Source organism: Ceratotherium simum, chromosome 14 (assembly GCF_057802395.1).
Source record: "Ceratotherium simum simum isolate JZ-2026a chromosome 14, ASM5780239v1, whole genome shotgun sequence".
Lineage (NCBI taxonomy): Eukaryota > Metazoa > Chordata > Mammalia > Perissodactyla > Rhinocerotidae > Ceratotherium > Ceratotherium simum.
This window is the reverse complement of record NC_141913.1, coordinates 7,946,376-7,968,999: the sequence shown is the minus strand read 5'-3', so window position 1 is coordinate 7,968,999 and position 22,624 is coordinate 7,946,376. Positions and strand designations below refer to the sequence as shown.

The 22,624-nt window shown below is 39.7% G+C and overlaps 1 protein-coding gene across 2 annotated transcripts in view; it reads left to right on the top strand.

Annotated features, from left to right (window-relative positions):
- The window catches only part of LOC101397034 (proteasome assembly chaperone 2), a 30,050-nt gene extending 14,920 nt beyond the window's left edge, over positions 1 to 15,130 (top strand). Inside the window, exons 6-7 of one of the 2 annotated variants that reach the window (XM_087438968.1) lie at positions 13,840 to 13,960; positions 14,820 to 15,130. In XM_087438968.1, the coding sequence (XP_087295094.1) occupies positions 13,840 to 13,960; positions 14,820 to 14,918 (220 nt within the window). In that variant the 3' untranslated portion in view covers positions 14,919 to 15,130. Of the gene's footprint in view, positions 1 to 2,135; positions 2,296 to 13,839; positions 13,961 to 14,819 lie in introns of those variants that run through there. The other variant, XM_087438969.1, reaches the window with a different exon arrangement.
- The last annotated feature ends 7,494 nt before the right edge of the window (positions 15,131 to 22,624 follow it).

Here is a 22,624-nt window from a genome sequence, read left to right as displayed (position 1 = left end):
TTTCCTTTTCTCCTTATGTTTTTGTTGTCACAAATTATCCCTTTTTGTGTTGTGAATTTGTTACCAAATTGAAGTGGTTATAGTTATTATTCATGCTTCTTTTCCCTTTAATCTTCATGTTATAATTAAGTGTCTACTATCCTTTTCTGATACAGATTTGCAGTTTTCTGATTCTATTTATCACCTTGCTTTAAAGCTTTGTATACCCTTGCCTTTCCGTTTCAGATAGGAGGGCTCCTTTCAACATTTCTTGTAAGACAGGTTTAGTGGCAGAGACTTCCTTCAGCTTTTGTTTGTCTGGAAAAGCTTTTATTTGTCCTTCATATCTGAAAGATAACTTTGCTGGATAGAGTGTTCTGACTGACAGTTTCTATCTTTCAGTATTTTGACTCTACTCTCTCCTGGCCTGTAGGGTTTATGCTGAGAAATCTGCTGATAGCCTAATGGTGATTCCTTTGTAGGTTATTTTCTTTTTCTCCCTGGCCACTTTTAATATTCTCTCTTTGTCATTGATTTTATCATGTGTGACATGTGACATATTATTATGTGTCTTAGAGAAAGTTTTTTTGTGTTGAGATAATTAAGTGTCCTATTAGCTTCATAGATTTGTATATCTGGTTCCTTCCCCAGGTTTGGAAAGTTCTCAGCTATTATTTCTTTAAATAAGCTATCTGCTCCCTTCTCTCTCTCTTCTCCTTCTGGGATACCCATTACCCTTATGTTGCCCTTTCTAATAGAGTCAGATAATTCTCATAGAACTTCTATGTTTTTTTTAAAGTCTTGGTTCTCTCTCCTTTTCTACCTGCATCATTTCTAGGTTTCTGTCTTCCGTATGATCTGCTCTATTTCCAATGCTTTCTAATGCATTCTTCATCTTATTTATTGAATTGAGCTCTGTAATTTCTGTGTTTTTTTCTCAGAGTTTCAATCTCTTTGGTCAAGTATTCCTTCTGTTCATTGATTTATTCCTGAGCTCGTTGAATTGCCTTTCTGAGTTTTCTTGTAGCTCCTTGAGTTTTTTCATGACCTCTGTTTTGAATTCTTTATCAGATAGATCACAAACTTCCGTGACTTTATGTTTGGTTTCTGGAGAATTGTTTTCTTTATGTAGTACCATGGTACCATGACTTATTGTGCACTTGTTGTAGCAAACATGTTTTTTGTTTAGGTATAGCTTTGTTTTGATTCAAACTTTTCAACTGCTTGGAGATTAGAAGCCTTTCTTTTGTTTTTCAGTAGGTGGCGCTGTAGTGCTAGTTTTTTGTCTCTCTTACCTGAGCTGCCTCTGGTATATTTAGACATCTGCACAATCCACCCTTGGCTTGGCCTCTATTTGAGGTGTCGTGGGTATTCTTATGGTTGCCGCTTGCGCTTCTCGGAGGTCACTGTTGCCTTGCTGATGACGCTGCGATCACCGGCTTTGCCACAGGGGCGCAGGATGGCTAATGCCTCATGCCTCAGCCAAGTCCAGGATCACCTGGGTCGGAGCCCTGGTGGAGGGAGGAGGAGGAGATTGGGGAGGGAGCCAGGTACCTGGGGCACCATCTCAGCTGTTGCCTATTACCTTGTGGTCATAGGCACCACTGCAATTGGGATGTCTGAGTTCTGTGCACACCTCCACAGTTGCTACCAGGCTCGAGGGGAGGGCGGCAGGATCATGGGGCTCCGCTTCCACTGCTGCTCTGCTTCCCTTGGCCACAGGTGCCCCCATGCCTGGCTGGCTGGAATCGAACGTGAGCCTGTGCTGCTGCTCACCAAATTCTCTCGGGCTGTGGGTGGCCAGGATCCAGGATCCTGGGCTCTACCTCTGCTGATCCCCCATTTAGCCTTCTCTGTATGCTCCGGTTCACCCACCTTTGTGTGGATCTTTCTGGTGTCCTGGTGTGTTGTGCAATTTAGCCTTTGTTGGGTTATGGATGTTTTATTCACTGTGGATTGAAGGGGAGAGACAAAAGGATTCTCTCACACTGCCGTGATGATGATATCTGATACTGCAATTTTTTTTACAAGGCTCTCCGTCAGCAAAAAGATTATGACTCGATAAAGCCTCAGATGACAGTTAACATTTTTTAGCAATAAAGTTTTTTTCTTTCCTCCCCGAAGCCCCGTTACATAGTTGTATATTTTTGTTGTAGGTCCTTCTTGTTCATCTGTGTGAGCTGCCACCACAACATGGCTACTGACAGCCAAGTAGTTCCACACCCGGGAACCAAACCTGGGCCACTAAAGTGGAGCGCACCGAACTTTAACCACTGGGCCATCAGGGCTGGCTTGCAATAAAGTATTTTTTAATTAAGATATATACATTGTTTATTTAGAAACAATGTTATTGCACACTTAATAGACTACAGTTTAGTGTAAACATAACTTTTATGTGCACTGAGAAACCAAAAAATTTGTGTGACTCACTTTATTGCAGTATTCACTTTATTGCAGTTGTTTAGAACTGAATCCACGATATCTCCAAGGTATGCCTGTATTTGTAATTATTTATGCCCCTGCTTTCTTTCTGAAGATATTTGACTTCTCTGTCAGAAAGGATGCAGGCTTCTCAACTTGTTTTCCCGGTACAACTTGTTTTGTCACCTCTGGCCATACTTACATATCATTCTAGCTTTCTCTTTTTCCCTGAAAACGTACTCTATTCTTATTAAAGCCATCATTTCCTTCAACTTTTCTTTTTTTCCTAGTCCATCACCCATTTGTGTTTTTACTTCTTTTCTTGTCTGGCTTATTCCCATAATAAATATATCATTTCAACTATTCTCCTACAGCCTGGAAGCCATGGCTACAGATCATTCTCTGCCCCTGCCCTGCAAACGTTCAGCTTTGAATCCTTCTCCTGCTTCATTCAGTCCCATCGTGTGTGGCCCTGCTGCTGTATCAGCCTGCTTGGGCTGCCATAACAAAATATCATAGACTGGGTGGCTTCAACAGCAGAGATTTATTTCCTCAGAGTTCTGGAGGCTAGAGGTCTGAGATCAGGGTGCCAGCGTGGTTAGGTTATAGTGAGGGCCCCCTTCCCAGCTTGCAGATAGCCACCTTCTGGCTGTACCATCACATGGCAGAGAGAGAGCTCTCTCTCCCTCTCTTATGAGGCCACAGTCCTGTCGGGTTAGTGCCCCACCCTTATGACCTCGTTTAACCTTAATTACCTCCTAGAGATCCTGTCTCCAGATATAGTCACATTGAGGGTTAGAGCTTCAACATACGAGTTTTGGAGGGACACGATTCAGTCCATAGCAACTGCTATCAAGGTCTCTTAATTGATTCTCCTGCCTCCTCCATTCTTTTTTTTTGTTTGAGGAAGATCAGCCCTGAGCTAACATCCGTGCTAATCCTCCTCTTTTTGCTGAGGAAGACTGGCTCTGAGCTAACATCTATTGCCAATCCTCCGCCTTTTTTTTTTTTTTCTTCCCCCAAAGCTCCAGTAGATAGTTGTGTGTCATAGCTGCACATCCTTCTAGTTGCTGTATGTGGGACGCGGCCTCAGCATGGCTGGAGAAGCAGTGTGTCGGTGCGCACCCGGGATCCGAACCCAGGTCGCCAGTAGCAGAGCGCGCGCACTTAACCGCTAAGCCACGGGGCCGGCCCGTCCATTCTTACCCACTCTGATCCATCTCAGCAGTGTTGTTAGAATTAACTTTCTAAAATGCAAAACTGATCACAATACTCCCTGAATAAAATCGATCAGCAATTTTAGTTGCTTTTTGCAGAATCTGGTTCATATTTCTTTTTTTTTTTTTCTTTTTTTTTTAAAGATTTTATTTATTTTATTTTTTCCCCCCAAAGCCCCAGTGGATAGTTGTATGTCGTAGCTGCACATCCTTCTAGTTGCTGTATGTGGGACTCGGCCTCAGGATGAACGGAGAAGTGGTGCCTCGATGCGCACCCAGGATCCGAAGCCGGACCACCAGCATCGCAGCGCGTGCACTTAATCACCAAGCCACAGGGCCGGCCCTGGTTCATATTTCTTAATACGCTATAAAGGCCCTACAGGATCTCCTTACCTGGCTCGTTATCCACCTTGCGCTCTGTACTCCAGCTCAACTACCGGCAGTCATGGTTTCCTAACAGCTGTCTCTTTCTTCCTCGCCTTTGTTCTCTCTCCTTTTCTCCTCTTGTCTCCCTTGCAAAAACCTACCCAGTTTCCAAGAGTCAGCTCACACTTCACTTCCTCTGCAACTTGCTTGAGCAATTTACTACTCTCTTTGTACTCCCGCTGCACTCCACCCCTTCAAACTGACTTCTTATTTCATCACAAATCAGTCTCCCACTTTTGCTTCTGACCGTGTCAGAGCAACTGACAGTCAGTCAGTTGCTGACTGTCAGAGCAAGTCAGAGCATCAGACTTGCTCTCCTGCCATAAACAACTGGAAACTGGACAGAATGAAGGAAAAAACTGTTTTTCAGACATTGCACAACAAGCAGCACACAACTGTGATCCCTGAGAGGAGGCAAATAAGGTCCTCTAATTGCCCCAACCTTCTGCTTGGAGATGCTTTCTGGACTGCAGCCCAGGGAGGGGGAGGAAACTCAAGCAGAGCACTGCAGTGTTGCTGAGTTGGACAAGCCAAGAGATCAGAGTTCAGGAAGGCCAAGACAACTGGAAAATATAGGGCAGAGAACCAGAGAGGAGGGAGCTACTCAGAAGAACTCCTCTAGGGTCTCCCTGAGTCTTTTGCTGAATTCTAAGCCACACGTGTGTAGGGTGAAACTCCATGAGGCCAAAGAACAACTTCTGGGTAGCTGTAACTTGTCCACAAAGTTAGCAACAATAAAAAATATTATAAAAGTTAGACATACTCATTATAGAACATTTGGAAAATGTAGAATAGTCAAAAGAAGTAATATTTAAAATATTCAAGTTCTGTCACCCATAAGTAACTATCACTACTAATTTTTTTTGAGGTCACATTGATTTATAACAATATGTAAGTTTCAGGTGTATATCATTGTATTTCGACTTCTGTATGGACTGCATCATGTTCACTACCAAAAGTGTAGTTTCCATCCCTCAACATACACATGTACCCCTTTACCCCTTTTGCCCTCCCCCTGCCTGTTTCCCCTCTGGTAACCACCAATCTGTTTTCCGTATCTATGTGTGTGTTTGTTTATCTTGCACATATGAGTGAAGTCATAAGGTAATTGTCTTTCCGTGTTTCACTTATTTTGCTCAGCATAATATCCTCAGGGTCCACCCATGTGGTCGCAAATAGCACAATTTTGTCCTTTTTTATGGCTGAGTAGTATTCCATTGTATAGATGTACCACACCGTCTTTATTCATTCATCTGTTGATGGGCGCTTAGGTTATTTCCAAGTCTTTGCTAGTGTGAATAATGCTACAGTGAACATAGGGGTGCTTAGATCTTTTCAAATTAGTGTTTTTGAGTTCTTTGGATAAGTATTCAGAAGTGGAATAGCTGGATCATATGGTATTTCTATTTTTAATTTTTTAAGAAATCTCTTCACTGTTTTCCGTAGTGGCTGCACCAATTTACATACCCACCAGTAGTATATCATGGTTCCTTCTTCTCCACATCCTTTCCAACACTTGTTATTTCTCATCTTGTTAATTATAGCCATTCTAGCAGGCGTGAGGTGATGTCCCAATGTAGTTTTTATTTGTTTTTCTCTAATTATTAGTAATGTTGGACATCTTTTCATGTGCTTGTTGGCCATCTATATATCTTCTTTGGAAAAACATCTGTTCAGATCCTCTGCCCATTTATTGATCAGGTTGTTGATTTTGTTGTTGTTGAGTTCCATGAATTCATATATTTTGAAGATTAACCCCTTGTTGGATATAGGATTTGCAAATATTTTCTCCCAGTTGGTGGGTTGTCTTTTCGTTTTGTCGATAGTTTCCTTTGCTGTGGAGAAGCTTTTCAGTTTGATGTAGTCCCATTTGTTTATTGTTTCTTTTGTTTCCCTTCCCTGGTGAGACATGGTATTCAAAAAGATACTGCTAAGGCTAATGTCAAAGAGTGTACTACCTATGTTTTCTAGGAGTTTTATGGTTTCAGGTCTTACATTCAAGTCTTTAATCCATTTTGAGTTAATTTTTGTGTATGGTGTAAGATAATGGTCTACTTTCATTCTTTTGCACATGGCTGTCCAGTTTTCCCAACACTATTTATTGAAGAAACTTTCTTTTCTCCATTGTAGTGTTCTTGACTCCTTTGTCGAAAAATTAGCTGTCCATAGATGTCTGGGTTTATTTCTGGGCTCTGAGTTCTAGTCTATTGATATGTGTGTGTTTTTCTGCCAGTACCATGCTGTTTTGATTACTATAGCTTTGTGGTATATTTTGAAATCAGAGAGCTTTATTCTTTTTTCTCAGGATTGCTTTGGCTATTTGGGGTCTTCTGTTGTTCCATATAAATTTTAGGATACTTTCTTCTATTTCTATGAAAAATGTCATTGGGGTTCTGATTGGAATTGAATTGAATCTGTAGATTGCTTTAGGTAATATGGACATTTTAGCTATGTTAATTCTTCCAATCCATGAGCACAGAATATTTTTCCGTTTCTTTATGTCTTCAGTTTCTTTCAATAATGTCTGATAGTTTTCAGTTTATGGGGCTTTCACCTCATTGGTTAAATTTATTCCTGGGTGTTTTATTCTTTTTTTGCAATTCTATGTGGGATTGTATTCCTGATTTCTCTTTCTCCTAGTTCGTTGTTAGTGTATAGAAATGCAGTTGATTTTGTACCCTGCAACTTTACAGTCTTCGTTAATTATTTCTAATAAGTTTCTAGTGGATTCTTTAGTGTTTTCTATATAGAGATCATGTCATCTGCAAATAGTAACAGTTTTACTTTTCCATTCCAACTTGGATACCTTTTATTTCTTTTTTTGCCTAATTGCTCTGGCTAGGACTTCCAATACTATGCTAAATAAGAGTGGTGAGAGTGAGCATCCTTGTCTTGTTCCTGTTCTTAGAGGAATAGCTTTCGGTTTTTCACCATTGAGTATGGTGTTGGCCATGGGTTTGTCATATATGGCCTTTAGTATATTGAGATACTTTCCTTCTATACCCATTTTATTGAGAGTTTTTATCATAAATGGATGTTGAGTTTTGTCACATGCTTTCTCTGCATCTATTGAAATGATCATGTGACTTTTATTCTTTGTTTGCTTAATGTGGTGTATCACATTGATTGATTTGTGGATGTTGAGCCATCCATGCACCCCTGGAATAAATCCCACTTGATTATGGTGTATGATCCTATAATGTATTATTGTATTAGAGTTGTTAATATTTTGTTGAGGATTTTTATATCTAGGTTCATCAGCATTATTGGCCTGTAATTTTCCTTTTTTGTGTTGTCCTTGTCTGGTTTTGGTATCAGGGTAATGTTGGCCTCGTAAAATGGATGAGGAAGCATCCCATCCTCTTCAATGTTTGGAAGAGTTGGAGAAAGATAGGAATTAAATCTGCTTTCAGTGTTTGGTAGAATTTATCAGAGATGCCTTCTGGTCCTGGACTTTTGTGTTTTGGGAGGTTTTGATTACTGTTTCAATCTCTTTACTTCTGATTGGTCTATTCAGATTCTGAGTTTCTTCTTGATTCAGTTCTGTGAGGTTGTATGATTCTAAGAATTTATCCATTTCTTCCAGGTTATCCAATTTGTTGGCATATAGCTTTTCATAGTATTCTCTTATAATCCTTCGTAATTCTGTGGCGTCCATTGTAATTTCTCTTTCATTTCTGATTGTATTTGAGCTTTCTCTTTTTTTTCTTAATGAGTCTAGCTAAGTGTTTGTCAATTTTCTTTGTCTTTTCAAAGAACTAGCTCTTAGTTTCACTCATCATTTCTGTTGTCTTTTTAGTCTCTATTTCATTTATTTCTCCTCTGGTTTTTATTATGTCCTTCCTTCGCCTGACTTTGGTCTTCATTTGTTCTTCTTTTTCTGGTTCTTTTAGGAATAGTGTTAGATTGTTTATTTGAGATTTTTCTTGTTTCTTGAGGTAGGCCTGTATTGCTATATACTTTCCTCTTAGTACTGCTTGTGCTGCATCCCATAAGTTTTGGTATGTGTGTTTTCATTTTTATTTGTTTCCAGGTTTTTTTTTATTTTTTCTTTGATTTCTTCATTGATCCAGTAATTGTTCAGTAGTGTGTTGTTTAGTCTCCACATATATGTAACTTTTCCAGCTTTCTTCTTGTAGTTGTTTTCTAGTTTCATACCATCATGGTCAGAAATGATGCTTGATATGATTTCAGTCTTCTTAAATTTATTGAGGCTTGTTTTGTTTCCCAACATATGATCTGTCTTGGAGAATGTTCCATGTGCACTTGAGAAGAATGTGTATTCTGCTGCTTTCAGATGGAATATTCTATATATATCTATTAAGTCCATCTGGTCTAGTGTTTCATTTAAGGCCAGTGTATCCTGTCGACTTTCTGTCTGGATAATCTGTCCATTGATATAAGTGGGGTGTTAAAGTCCCCTATATTATTTTGTTGCTGTCAGTTTCTCCCTTTAGGTCTGTTAATAGTTTCTTTATATGCTTTGGTGCTCCTGTGTTAGGTTCATATATATTAATAAGTGTTATGTCTTCTTGGTGGAATGTCCCTTTTATCATTATATAATGTCCATCTTTGTCTCTTGATCTTTTTTTGGCTTAAAGTCTATTTTTTCTGATACAAATCTGGCTATTCCTGCTGTCTTTTGGTTGCCATTTGCTTAGAGTATCATCTTCACTCTGAGTCAATGTGTTTGTCCTTGGAGGTGAGATAGGTCTGTTGGAGGCATCGTATTGTTGGGTCTTGTTTTTAATCCATCCAGCCACTCTGTATCTTTTGATTGGTGAATTCAATCCAATTACATTTAGAGTGATTATTGATATACTTGGGCTTAATACTGCCATTTTAACTGCTGATTTCAAATTGTTCTGTATTTCCACTATTTCTTTTTTCCTGTATCTCTGTCTGCCGTTTTAGTTCGGTGAGTTTCTGTGATGTTTTTCTCAGTTTCCTGTTCATTTATGTGTGACTCTGCTCTGAATTTTTGTTTTGTGGTTACTTTGAGGTTTGTATAAAAGATCTCATAGATGACATAGTTCTTGTTCTGCTTATAACATCTTACCTCCATTAGCCTATGCACATTCCATTCTTTTCCTCTTCCTCTTCTATGTTTTTGTTGTCACAAATTATCTTTTTTGTGTGTGTTGTGAGTTTGTTACTAAATTGAGGTGATTATAGTTATTTTTAATGCTTTCTTTCTTTTTAGCCTTTATGGTATAATTAAGTGTTTACTAACTTATTCTGATACAGAGTTGCAATTTTCTGATTCTGTTTCTCTATTTGTCACCTTGCTGGAAGCTTTGTAAACCTTTGCCTTTTTGTTTCAGGTAGGAGAGTTCTTCTCAACATTTCTTGTAAGGCAGGTCTAGTGGCAGTGGACTCCCTCTGCTTTTGTTTGTCTGGGAAAGCTTTTATTTCTCCATATCTGAAGGATAACTGCTGAATAGAGTATTCTTGGCTGATAATATTTTGAATATATCACTCTCCTCTCCTAGCCTGTAGAGTTTCTGCTGAGAAATCTGCTGATAGCCTGGTGGGGGTTCCTTTGTAAGTTTTCCTCTCTTTGGCTGCCCTTACTATTCTTTCTTTGTCGTTGACTTTTGACAGTTTTAATATAATATGCCTTGGAGGTCTTTTTGCATTAAGATAATTAGAAGTTCTATTAGCTTCATGTACTTGTATATCCAGTTACTTCTCCAGGTTTGGGAAGTTCTCAGCTATTATTTCTTTAGATAAGCTATCTGCTCCCTTTTCCCTCTCTTCTTCTTCTAGGATACCCATTATCTTTATGTTGCTTTTTCTAATTGAGTTGGACATTTCTCATAGGATTTCTTCATTTTCTTTAAATCTTAGTTCTCTCTCTTCCACCAGAATCATTTCTAGATTTTTATCTTCGAGCTCGCTAATTCTCTCTTCCGTATGGTCTGCTCTGTTTCCAATGCTTTCTACTTTATTTTTCATCTCATTAATTGTGTTCTTCATCTCCAGAATGTGTTCGGTTTTTTTTAGAGTTTCAATCTCTTTGGTGAAGTACTCCTTCTTTTCATTAATTTTATTCCTGAGCTCATTGAACTGTCTTTCTGAGTTTTCTTGTAACTGGTTGAATTTCTTCGTGACTGCTATTTTGAATTTTCTGTCAGTTAGATTGCAGTCTTTGTGACTTCAAGTTTGGTTTCTGGAGAGTTGTCATTTTCTTTCTGTGCTACCATGTTACTGTAGTTCTTTATGGTGCTTCATGACTTGTTCCTCTGCCGGCGCATTTGTGGTGGTAACACCTTTCTTATTTGGGTAAGGCTTTGGTTATTTTGATTCTGAACTACTTCTGGTTGTATTTGAGAGTCTGCTCTCTCTACCCTCCACCGCCTCTGCCAGAGGTATCATCAATGTGCTCCTTGCACTGCTTGTGCCTCCAAGATTGCTGTTGCCTTGCTGTTTAAGATATCACTGCAGTCGCAGGTGTCCCCACTGGAATCACCAGGCTGCAAGCACCTCTGCTGCTTTCAGGGTTGCATGGGTCTCGTGTTCCCCCACTGGTTCTCTGTGGGCTCTCCATGGGCTCACGTGCTGCTACCACATGGACCGCCTGTGCTGCTGCTCCCAGGTTATCTCTGGGAGATGGCAGCACCGCTGCTTGGGGCACTAGGTGCATGGGTGTCACTGCCGCTGCCAGGGTCTCAGGGTCTTGTATGTAGCCCCCACTGCCAGTAGGGCCAGTGTCACGGGGGGCTGGGTCACAGATACTGCTGCGTTTCCTGAAGCCTCAGGTTGCAGGTGCCACCTGCCACTGCTGGGGGAGGGGCAGGAGCTGAGCCAGGAGTCGCATTGCTGCTCCTCCAGCCTCTGGTCTCTGGTGCCACTGTGCTTTGTGAAATCTCAGGTCAGGGCCCCACCACCAGTGCCAGGGGTATCCACGTTTTGGATGCAGCTTCCACTGCTGGGTGGGCAGGTGTTGCAGTCACAGCCACTGGGGAAGGTGATGGGGGCTGTTCCCTTAGTTCCACTGCCTCCTGGAGGCTCGGTTCACCTACTTTAAGGTGTATAAATATATGGATCTCTAAGGCATTCTGGTGCACTGTGTAAGGAGGCCTTTGTTGATCACTGGTTGTCCCACTGGTTGTAACTTAGAGGAGAGAGACACAGGGAACAACTCATTCCACCATGATGCTGACATCACCCCCCCACACTACTAATTTTTTGATCTTTCTTCCCAGCTTCTTTAAAGTATAGTTGAATTGCATGTATGTATCTGCAAGATAGTGCAACCCTAACGTTTGTAACGTTAGAGTTCATCCTATTCAAAGATTTTTCTCACAAAATCAATTTTCTTTTAATTTTTCGTAGCAAATGTTTTATTCATTTATACCAAGCCAATGTTTAATGTTCAGTGCAATTATATATTCATTGGAATAAAGAATTTTTGAAATTGAAAAAAAAACCTTATCATACCGCTTATAGAATTTTGAATCCTTTTTTTCCCTCAGTGCGTATCATGATTATTTGCTGAATTTTTCCTAATGTACATATTTTGCCTTCCCGTTATTAGAACAAATATGTGTTCTGGTCTCTGGAAAAGATAGTATTAGTTACTCTAATAATAAATGATGGCAGTGGTGTGGCTGATCTGGGATCCCTTATGTTTAATTGGAATAGAAGTATATTTGTAATTTAATAAGGATATATTTCATTAGAAGTTCTATTAGCTTCATGTACTTGTATATCCAGTTACTTCTCCAGGTTTGGGAATTTTAATGTCACAGAAAGTAATAAAATAAGTCATTCTCCACTTATCTTTTTTACAGAGAGAACCAGAGGATGGTATTAAACTGTTATTCTACTATTTGCGTTACAGAGTAGTAGAAGAGGCACTGTGAGTTCAGGACTGTCCCCAGGGAGGCCAGCCTTCCCCACACAGGAGACATTTCTAAGGCTGTCATAGCATGAATATTTAGGAACTAGAATCTTCTGAGCCATCACAGCTCACAGTGCTTCCATACAAAGCTTGAGAGCCTTTAAGGTACTTGAGAACTATGTACTGAGATGGTATAATTAATGCTAACAACTTCCAGTTTCTTTTTTTTTTTTTTTTCAATTTTATTTATTTATATATTTATTTAATCTTTTTGTGAGGAAGATCAGCCCTGAGCTAACATCCGATGCCAATCCTCCTCTTTTTGCCGAGGAAGGTGGGCCCTGGGCTAACATCCATGCCCATCTTCTTCTCCTTTATATGGGACGCTGCCACAGCATGGCTTGACAAGCGGTGCGTCCGTGCAAGCCTGGGATCCGAACCTGCAAACCCTCAGGCCGCTGAAGCAGAGGGTGCACTTAACTGCTACACCACCAGGCCGGCCCCTACAACTTCCAGTTTCTAATGTTGAGAGACTGAGATGCTGTGTTAGACTCTCCTGGTACACCTGAGACTTCTGAACCTGCATGTCAGAGTCTCTTCCACATGTTAAATTCCCTGCTTAGCAGCCCAACTCACCTTTATTTCTGTACCTCTCTGTCTGCCTATCATGTGCTCTTGACTTTTGGCATTACGTTTTTCTGGTAGTTCTTGGTTTTCGGTGTTAGCAGTGATTTTTGCTTTTGTTGGCAAACAGGAAGCTTTTTGCATTGGTGTATCTCCATCTCATCACTATCTTGAGGCATTTAGAGCATAACAGTTAGGAGACTGTTTTCATGTCAGAAGGACCTAAGTTCAAATCCCACCTCTGCCACTTCCTAGATAGAGAACTTTGAGCATGTTGACCATGGTTTAGTCCCTTTAGAGCTCAGTTGCCTCACAGTGATAGCTGACACTTACACAGCATTGACTGTGTATTCCACACTGTTTTAAGTACTTTGCCTCCGTTACCTCCTTTAAACCTCACAGCAAGCTGTGAGGTCAGTTCTACTGTGACCCCTCCTTTACAGATGAGGAACACTAAAGCCCTAATTAAAAACTTGCCCAACATATGTGGTAAGTGCAGAGCTAGAATTTGAATCCAGGTATTCTGTCCTTCCCGTTATTCCAAACTGATTCATTCATAAAATGGAGACAATTATAACTTCCTCAAGGATTGTTATAGGGATTGAATCATAAAATATGCAGACAATGCTTAGCACATAATAATCACTCAATAAATGGAATCTGTAAGAAGTAGTAGCTTCTTTCCCTTTAACTGTTCTGCTCTATTCTGCACTTTTCCTTTGCTGCTTTAGACTTTTTGTTTGTTTGTTTTGTGAGGAAGATAGGCCCTGAGCTAACAGCTGTGCCAATCTTCCTCCATTTTGTACGTGGGACGCCTGCCACAGCATGGCTTGATGAGTGGTGCGTTAGTCTGCGCCTGGGATCTGGATCTGCAAACCCCGGGTGGCCAAAATGGAGCATGTGAACTTAACTACTATGCCACTGGGCTGGCTCCATGCTGCTTTAGATTGTTAATAACAAGGGTCTTGTTTTCTTTCAGTTTCTTTGCTGTGGTGCTTCCGGAAATCACTGTCTTCTGCCGTAGGTTTTGGGAGTAGATCAGAACATACCTCATGTGCTATAGCCATGGATAGAGGGGTGGTTTTTTCATGTAGCCTTGGTGTGAGGCACAAACTTGTGTATGCCCAGAGTGGGTGTTATGTGGTTCCTAGTCCTGTCCCCACAAATAGAAGAATATATCTGGGGCAAAGGGAGATAAATGAGTGATCTTATGATGTGGCATCTTCTCCTTGCCTGCAACCTGGCAGATTATCTTAGCTATAAAAACAGACATACTGGAATCAGTATCAGTGAAGAATACTTAATTATTATTTTTATTTGTTGTAGCTGTTCGAAAGAAATCCCAGTGGCGGTTCTGCTGAAATTTGTTTCAGAAGGAGACAATATCCCAGATGCATTAGGTCTTGTTGAGTATCTTAATGAATGGCTTCAGATAATCAAACCACGTGTAAGTTTTACTACAGCATAAACCTCTGATTTCTCTGGTTATGTATTCATAAACTAGCATTTTATATATTATATAAGTAGACCAAATAAGTGAAAGTTTATGTTAAATATAGACATAACTTTATATAGAATTTAGTTTAGCTGAAGTTTTGAAAAGGAAAGAGGGTAGTTAGTTAACCAACCTATCGTCTACAGCCCTCATTAAGGCTGATTTTCCAAAAAAGGAAAATCTGAAGTACTTCATTGTATTCATTGTCTTTGTTGCATTAATTATAATAGACAGCTTCTTACAAGAATAAACAAGTCCTGTTTGGAATTCAGGATTTTTTTTTTTTAGGAAAGCACAAGGTATTACTATGTGAGCAATACTGTAGCTATTGAACGTGCATTATAATTAAAATGTTTTTCTCTATTATGAAATAAGAACGTTAAACCCAGGGAAATCAGGTAGCCTTTAGGCATAACAAGTACCATAAAGCTGCTTTATATGGTAGGTATCTGTCTTTTTAATTTGTGGCTTTTGCCAAGAAGAAATTGATACAAATCACACGGCACTGACTTTTTTTTTTTTTTTTTTTTTACCATCTATTCCTTTTGAATTTGGTTTTACTTGATGGACTCCATCCACAGAGATTCTGGCATGTCTTTATGATTTAGAACTTGAGGAAATTTATCTTCAGTTGAGATAAAGTCTTCTAGAAATTTATTATTTTCTTTTTCCTTGCAATAAAACTGAGCTAAAAGTGTCAAAACCAAAAGGAACAAAAAAAAAAATTAGAGAAAGGAGACTTCTGTAATACTTACATGTTAAAGGGAGATTTCTTGGTAAAATTGAGCAATTAAAATATTTTATTCTTCAGTTACAGAGCGATGACCCCACAGCATCTGCCTTGCCCTGGAAAATACCAAGTTCTTGGAGATTACTCTTTGGCAGTGGTCTTCCCCCTGCGCTTTTTTGATCTGTTTTCAGTTTTATGCTTCATGTCCCAAGATACTTATTACCAACCCAACTGTTAAACAACTATGTGAAAAGTGATATTATCTGAGAATGTATTATGAAATGAATCTTTACTTTTCACAGAAAATCTTAAAGAAAAAAGGTTGTTTTTGCCGTGACTTTCATGACATACAAAAAATGTAAATTTTGTACAATAAAATATTTCCTAAGTAATTTTGTCTGAAATGTATTTTTATTTTTTTAACTCAGACTTCTGTATTAGTTTCCTATTTCTGCTGTAACAAATTACCACAAATGTAGTGGCTTAAAACAACAGAAATTTGAGCCAGCCCTGATGGCCTAGTGGTTAAAGTTTGGCATGCTCCACTTTGGTGGCCTGGGTTCAGTTCCCGGGCGTGGAACCACACCACTCATCTGTCACTAGCCATGCTGTGGCAGCAGCTCACATAGAAGAACTACAAGGACTTAGAACTAGAATATACAACTATGTACTAGGGCTTTGGGGAGGTAAAAAAAGAGAGAGAAGAAGATTGACAACAGATGTTAGCTCAGGGTGAATCTTTCCTGGGGGAGAAAAAACCCAGAAATTTATCATCTTACAATTCTAGAAATCAGAAGTCCAAAAATAAGTCTCACAGGCTGTGTTTTCTCTGGAGGCTCTAGGGGAGAATCCATTTCCTACCCCTTTCCAGCTTCTACAAGCTGCCACATTCATTGGCTCATGACCCCTCCCTCCACCTTCAAATCCAGCAGCATAGCATCTTGAAATCTCTCTCCCTCTTTTACTTATAAGGACTCTTGTTATCACATTGGGCCCACTGCAGTAATTCAGAATAATTTCCCCATCTCAAAAAAGTTTTAGTATAAAGGAAATAATAAAAATAGTTTTCATTTTTGAGTACCTACTATCTTCCAGTCACTTTTTAAACATGATCTTACATATCTGCTGTTTGGCTGTGATACCTCTGTGCCTTGGCTTTCCCATCGTTAAAACAAGGGTTTATAATATTAAGGGGTACACCCTACTCCATAGCACTCAGTAAATGATTTATTTGTGATCTATAAATCATTCTGGGTTCTATAGCCTGTTACTGTTTCCCTTTTGGTTAAAATGTCGGGAGGAAGAGGGCATCAGCCAGATGGTGGACTAGCAAGTCCCAGCTCTCATTCACCACAGAAATGCCAACTTATCAATAATATATAGACTAAAATACCTTTATCAGAATTCCAGAAACCAGTTAAAAAGTTGCGATACCCCTGGCAAGCACAAAGTTAAGAACAGCTACATTGAAACTGGTAAGATCTGTGTCATTTTACCTACAATTGCCCCTCTGCCAACCTGACAGTTCAGTGTAACTGGGAGAAAAGCACCTGCTCACAGTTTCTGGGTGGGTGGGAGAGTGGAGAAGAGTGAAACATGCACCCAACGTTCTGGCTTTTTGGAAGGCTGCTGGAGGGACTGGTTTCTGCCTCGACTGACTTGGAGTGCTGATGAAATTGGCATAGTTTAGATGCCTGGGGGCCGCTACAAGCAAAGGAGGGCAGGAGTGGCTTGTTGCAGCACCAGAGAGCCTGCAGTGCTGCATACAGGCCAGCACAGCTCTGCACACTTGGGAGAGGGCACCCACTTGCAGCTTCTCCCTCAGGAAAGAAAGAATGAATTGTGGGTCCAGCATTCCAACTTTTCAGAGGGCTGCCCAAGGGCCTCGTATCTGTCTCACCTGACTCATAGTAGTGATGGAGAGCCAGCATAATTGGGATACCGGGAGACCACTGAGAACAAAGGAGAGAATGGCACCTTGCTGCTGCAATACCAGAGAACCAGCAGTGCCACAAAGAGACACCACAGAGATTAAGAGATTACAAGCTCCTGAAAAAAAAAAAAAACTGCCGATTTCTCTAACTGGGAAAGTATACTCACAAGCCCAGAGAAATTGCATCCTCCAAAGAGGGTTTTAGAGGTCCCCAGAATCTCTAGCTAGGCTGATTGGTGAAGGTCTTCCCTGTAAGAAGAATGGGAGAGGTGGCTGTTCTGTCAAATGCATAAAACTCAGCAAAAAAATCACAAGGCACGAGAAGAAACAGAACCATGGCTCGAATAAAATAAATCTCCGGGGGCCGGCCCGGTGGTGCAAGCGGTTAAGTGCGCGCACTTTGCTGAGGCAGCCTGGGGTTCGCCAGTTCAGATCCCAGGCGTGCACCAACGCACCGCATGTTAAGCCATGCTGTGGCGGCATCCCATATAATGTAGAGGAAGATGGGCATGAATGTTAGTCCAGGGACAGTCTTCCTCAGCAAAAAAGAGAAGGATTGGCATTGGATGTTAGCTCAGGGCTGGTCCTCCTCACAAAAAAAATAAAATAAAAAAAAATAAATCTCCAGAAACCAATCCCAAGGAAATGGAGATTTATGAATTATATGACAAAGAATTCAAATTAATTGTCTTGAAGCTCAGTGATCTGTAAGAGAGCACAGACAACCAAATGAAATCAGGACAACAATGCATGAACAAAATGAAAGTATCAACAAAGACAAACTATTTAAAAACTCATACAGAAATTCTGGAACTGAAGAATACAATAATTGAATTGAAAAATTCACTAGAGGGGTTCAACAGCAGACTTGATCAAGCAGAAGAAAGAATCAGCAATTCTGATCATGGAAATTATCAAGTCACAGGAACAAAAAGAAAAAAGAATGAAGAAAAATGGAGAAAGCCTAAGGGACATATAAAACAGCATAAAATGGATCAATATATCTATTATGAGAGTCCAAAAAGTAGAAAAAAGAGAGAAAGAGAAAAAGCTTATTTGATGAAATAAGGGCTGAAAACTGCTCTAATCTCAAGAAGAAAATGGACATCCAAATTTGAGAAGCTCAAAGGACTCCAATAGAATGAACTTAAATAGCCGCACACCCAAGACACTTTATAATCAAAAAAACTGTCAAAAGCCAAAGACAAAGGGACCAGCCTGGCATAGTGGTTAAGTTTGCACATTCTGCCTTGGTGGCCTGTGGTTCATGGGTTCAGATCCTGGGTGCAGGCCTAGACACTGCTGGTCAAGCCATGCTGTGGCAGCATCTCATGTGCCAAGTAGAGGAAGTTTGGCACAGGTGTTAGCTCAGGGACAATCTTCCTCAAGCAAAAAGGGGAAGATTGGTGGAGGAGTGACGTTAGCATCATGGCAGAGTGAGCTTTCCAGTAAACTCTTCACCCAATAAGATACAACAAAAGGGTCAGGCACAGACCAACAACAGACTCATACACAGCAAAAAGGAAGATTGGAAAGATCCACACTGCCACACATCTGAGAGTGGACTTGCTGGGGCCCTGGGAGGAATTGGGGACAGGTAAGGAGAAATCCTCTTCCTTCCCATCAGATCAGCAATCCAGGTCCATGCAGCTCCCAGAGACAGGGGAGGGGCGGCCCTCAGTGGGGAAACCATAGCTCTTTGGGCTCTCTCAGCCAGTGGGAAACTCCCACACAGAGAACTCAGAACTGCTGCAGGGGTTCCATCAACATCTGAGCCCCCCAGGAGAGCAGATAATGAGGGGCCAGCAAGAAGCCCCCTACTCCTGGGACCCAGCAGGCAAAAGAGAGCCCCCCTACCCAACCCCCCTGGCATGCCTGACACTGCAGTTCAGCTGACCAGACCTGACAGAGCGGCTGGGCCGATCGCAGAGAGGAGCGGGGGCAGAGTGCAGGGGACTCAGATTACACAGCCCTTAACCCCCACACAGTAGCGGCAAGTGGAAACTGCAACCAGATATTTCCAGGATGAGGAAAAACAAAGCAAATACAGGAACCACAATGCCAAGGTACATGAAATAACCAGACCAGAAGGAAAATGACAAGCACCCAGAAACTAACCCTGAAGGCACAGAAATCCATAACCTAAATGACAGAGGTTTCAAAATAGCTATCATAAAAAAACTCAATGAAATACAAGATAAGAGACAAACAATTCAATGAGATAAGGCGTTCCTTCACAAAAGAGATTGAAATCATAAAGAAAAACCAATCAGTACTGATGGACATGAAGAACACAATGGAGGAGATAAAGGGGAATCTTTAAAGAACAGAGCTGACAATATGGAGGAAAGAATTAGCATTATAGAGGATAGGTATACAGATATGCTCCAGATGGAGGAGGAGAGAAAACCAAGACTAAAAAGAAATGAAGAAAGTCTCTGAGAAATATCCGACTCTATTAGGAAATGTAACATAAGAATTATAGTTATTCCTGAGGGAGAAGAGAAGGAATGAGGAACAGAGAACGTATTCAAGGAAATAATAGCTGAGAACTACCCAAATCTGGGGAGGCAGCAGGAAATACCAGTAAGTGAAGCCAATAGGTCACCTAAATACATCAACAGGCAAAGGCCCACTCCACAGCATATAGTGGTAAGGCTGGCTCAAGTCAATGACAAACAATATTAAGGGCAGCTGGACAAAAACAAAAAATAATGTACAAAGGAACTCCCATCAGGCTCTCAGTGGATTTCTCAACAGAAACTTTACAGGCTAGGAGAGACTGGAATGATACATTCAAAATACTGAAAGACAAAATCTTTCAGCCAAGAATACTCTATCCAGCAAAAATATCCTTCAAATATGCTGGAGAAATAGTAACTTTCCCAGATAAACAAAAGCTAAGGGAGTTCATGGCCACAAGACCCCCGCTACAAGAAGGCCCTCAGGCCTGAAAAAAAGAAGAGAAAGGGAATACAAAGCTTGGAGCAGGGAGAAAAATAGGTAGACAAAATCAGAAAAATAGTAGATCTTTATCAGAATATGTTAGCAACCACTGAAATACCAAAATCAAAGATCAAAGGATCTATGCAGAAATAGAAGTACAATGATGTACACCTGAAATTTTTACCATGTTATAAACCAATGTTACTGCAATAAACAAAAAATTAAAAAAAAAAAAAAGATCAAAGGAAGGAAATCACCAAAAATAAATATAACCTCATCACTGTAAACACACACCCACAACACAAGATAGAATAAGTTGTAGCAAGAATGACTTACAAGGGGAAGAGGAAAGAGATTGAATTGTCTTAGTATAAGGAAATAAGAGGCCATCAGAAAATGGATTATCTCATCCACAAGATTTTTTATACAAACCTCAAGGTAATCACTAAACAAATAATCAAAACAAAATCACATATGATAAACAAAGAGAAAACTAGAAGAGTCATAAGACAGAACAACCAAACTGAATTGGCAGTCCAAAACACATGGGACAAGAAACAAAGGAAATGCAAAAGAACCAGAAAATGTGACAAAACAGCAACATTAAGCCCTCATATATCAATAATTACCCTAAATGTAAATGTATTGAACTCTCCAATCAAAAGATACAGAGTGGCAGGATGGATTAAAAAGCAAGACCCAACAATATGCTGCCTCCAGGAAACACATCTCAGCTCTAAAGACAAGCACAGGCTCAGAGTGAAAAGATGGAAGACAATACTCCAAGCTAATGGCAAACAAAAGAAAGCAGGTGTTGCCATACTCATATCAGACAAAGTAGACTTCAAGATAAAACAGGTTAAGAGAGATAAAGAAGGGCAATATATAATGATAAAAGGGACACTGCACCAAGAAGACATATCAATTATAAATATATATGCATCCAAAGGAGCACCAAAGTACATAAAGCAACTATTAACAAACCTAAAAGGAGACATTAACAACAACACAATAATAGTAGAGGATCTTAATACCCCACTTACACCAATGGATAGATCATCCAGACAAAAGTCAATAAAGAAACAGTGGACTTAAATGAAAAACTGGACGAAGTGGACCTAGTAGACATATACAGAGCATTCCATCCAAAAACAGCTGACTACACATTCTTCTCAAGCATTCATGGAACATTCTCAAGGATAGACCATATGTTGGGAAACAAAGCAAGCCTCAATAAGTTTAAGAAGATTGAAATCGTAACAAGCATCTTTTCAGACCGTAATGCTATGAAACTGGAAATGAAACACGAAAAAAAAAAACTAGGAAAGTGACAAAGAAGTGGAGATTAAATAACATGCTACTGAACAACCAATGGATCATTGATGAAATTAAAAGAGAAATCAAAAAATATCTGGAAACAAACAAAAATGAAAATATGCCATACCAAATCATATGGGATGCAGCGAAAGAGGTTCTGAGAGGGAAACTCATAGCGATACAAGCCCACCTTAACAAACAAGAAAAAGTCCAAATAAGCAGCCTTAAATTACACCTAACAGAACTAGAAAAAGAAGAACAACAAAGTCCAAAGTCAGCAGAAGGAGAGAAATAATAAAAATCAGAACAGAAACAAATGAAATTGAGACCAAAAAAAAAAAAACAGTACAAAGGATTAATGAAACAAAGAGTTGGTTCTTTGAGAAGATAAACCAAATTGACAAACCCTTAGCCAGACTTACTAAGAAAAAGGAGAAAAGGCTCAAATAAATAAAATTAGAAATGAAAGAGGAGAAATTACAGCGGATACCACGGAAATACAAAGGATTATAAGAGAATACTATGAGAAATTATATGCCAACAAATTGGACAATCTAGAAGAAATGGATAAAGTCTTAGACTCATACAACCTCCCAAAACTGAACCAAGAAGAAACGGAGAATCTGAATAGACCAATCACAAATCAAGTGATTGAAATAGTAATCAAAAACCTCCCAAAAGATAAAAGTCCAGGACCATATGGCTTCTCAAGTGAATTTTACCGAACATTCAAAGATTTTATACCCATCCTTCTCAAATTATTCCAAAAAATAGAGGAAGGTGGAACACTTCCTAACTCATTCTATGAGGCCAACATCACCCTGATACCAAAGCTAGACAAAGACAATACAAAGAAGGAAAATTACAGGCCAATATCGCTGATGAACATAGATGCAAAAATCCTCAACAAAATATTGGCAAACGGAATACAGCAATACATTACAAAGGTCATACACCATGATCAAGTGGGATTTATACCAGGGACGCAGGGATGGTTCAGCATCCACAAATCAACGTGATAAACCACATCAACAAAACAAAGAATAAAAACCACATGGTCATCTCAATAGATGCAGAGAAAGCATTTGACAAGACACAACATCAATTTATGATAAAAACTCTTAACAAAATGGGAATAGAAGGAAAGTACCTCAACATAATAAAGGCTATCTATGACAAACCCAGAGCCAACATTATACTCAACAGGGAAAGGCTGAAAACCATTCATCTGAGAACAGGAATGAGACAAGGCTGCCTACTCTCACTACTCTTATTCAACATAGTACTGGAGGTTTTGGCCAGAGCAATTAGGCAAGAAAAAGGAATAAAAGGAATCCAAATAGGCAACGAAGAAGTGAAACTCTCACTATTTGCAGACAACATGATTTTATATATAGAAAACCCTAAAGAATCCATTGGAAAACTATTAGAAATAATCAACAACTACAGCAAAGTCGCAGGGTACAAAATCAATCTACAAAAATCAGTTGCGTTTCTGTATGCTAATAATGAACTAACAGAAAGAGAGCTCAAAATGATAATACCATTTACAATTGCATCAAAAAGAATAAAATATCTAAGAATAAATTTTACCAAGGAGATGAAAGATCTATACAATGAAAACTACAAGACATTATTGAAAGATAGCAATGATGAAATAAAGAAATGGAAAGACATCCCATGCACATGG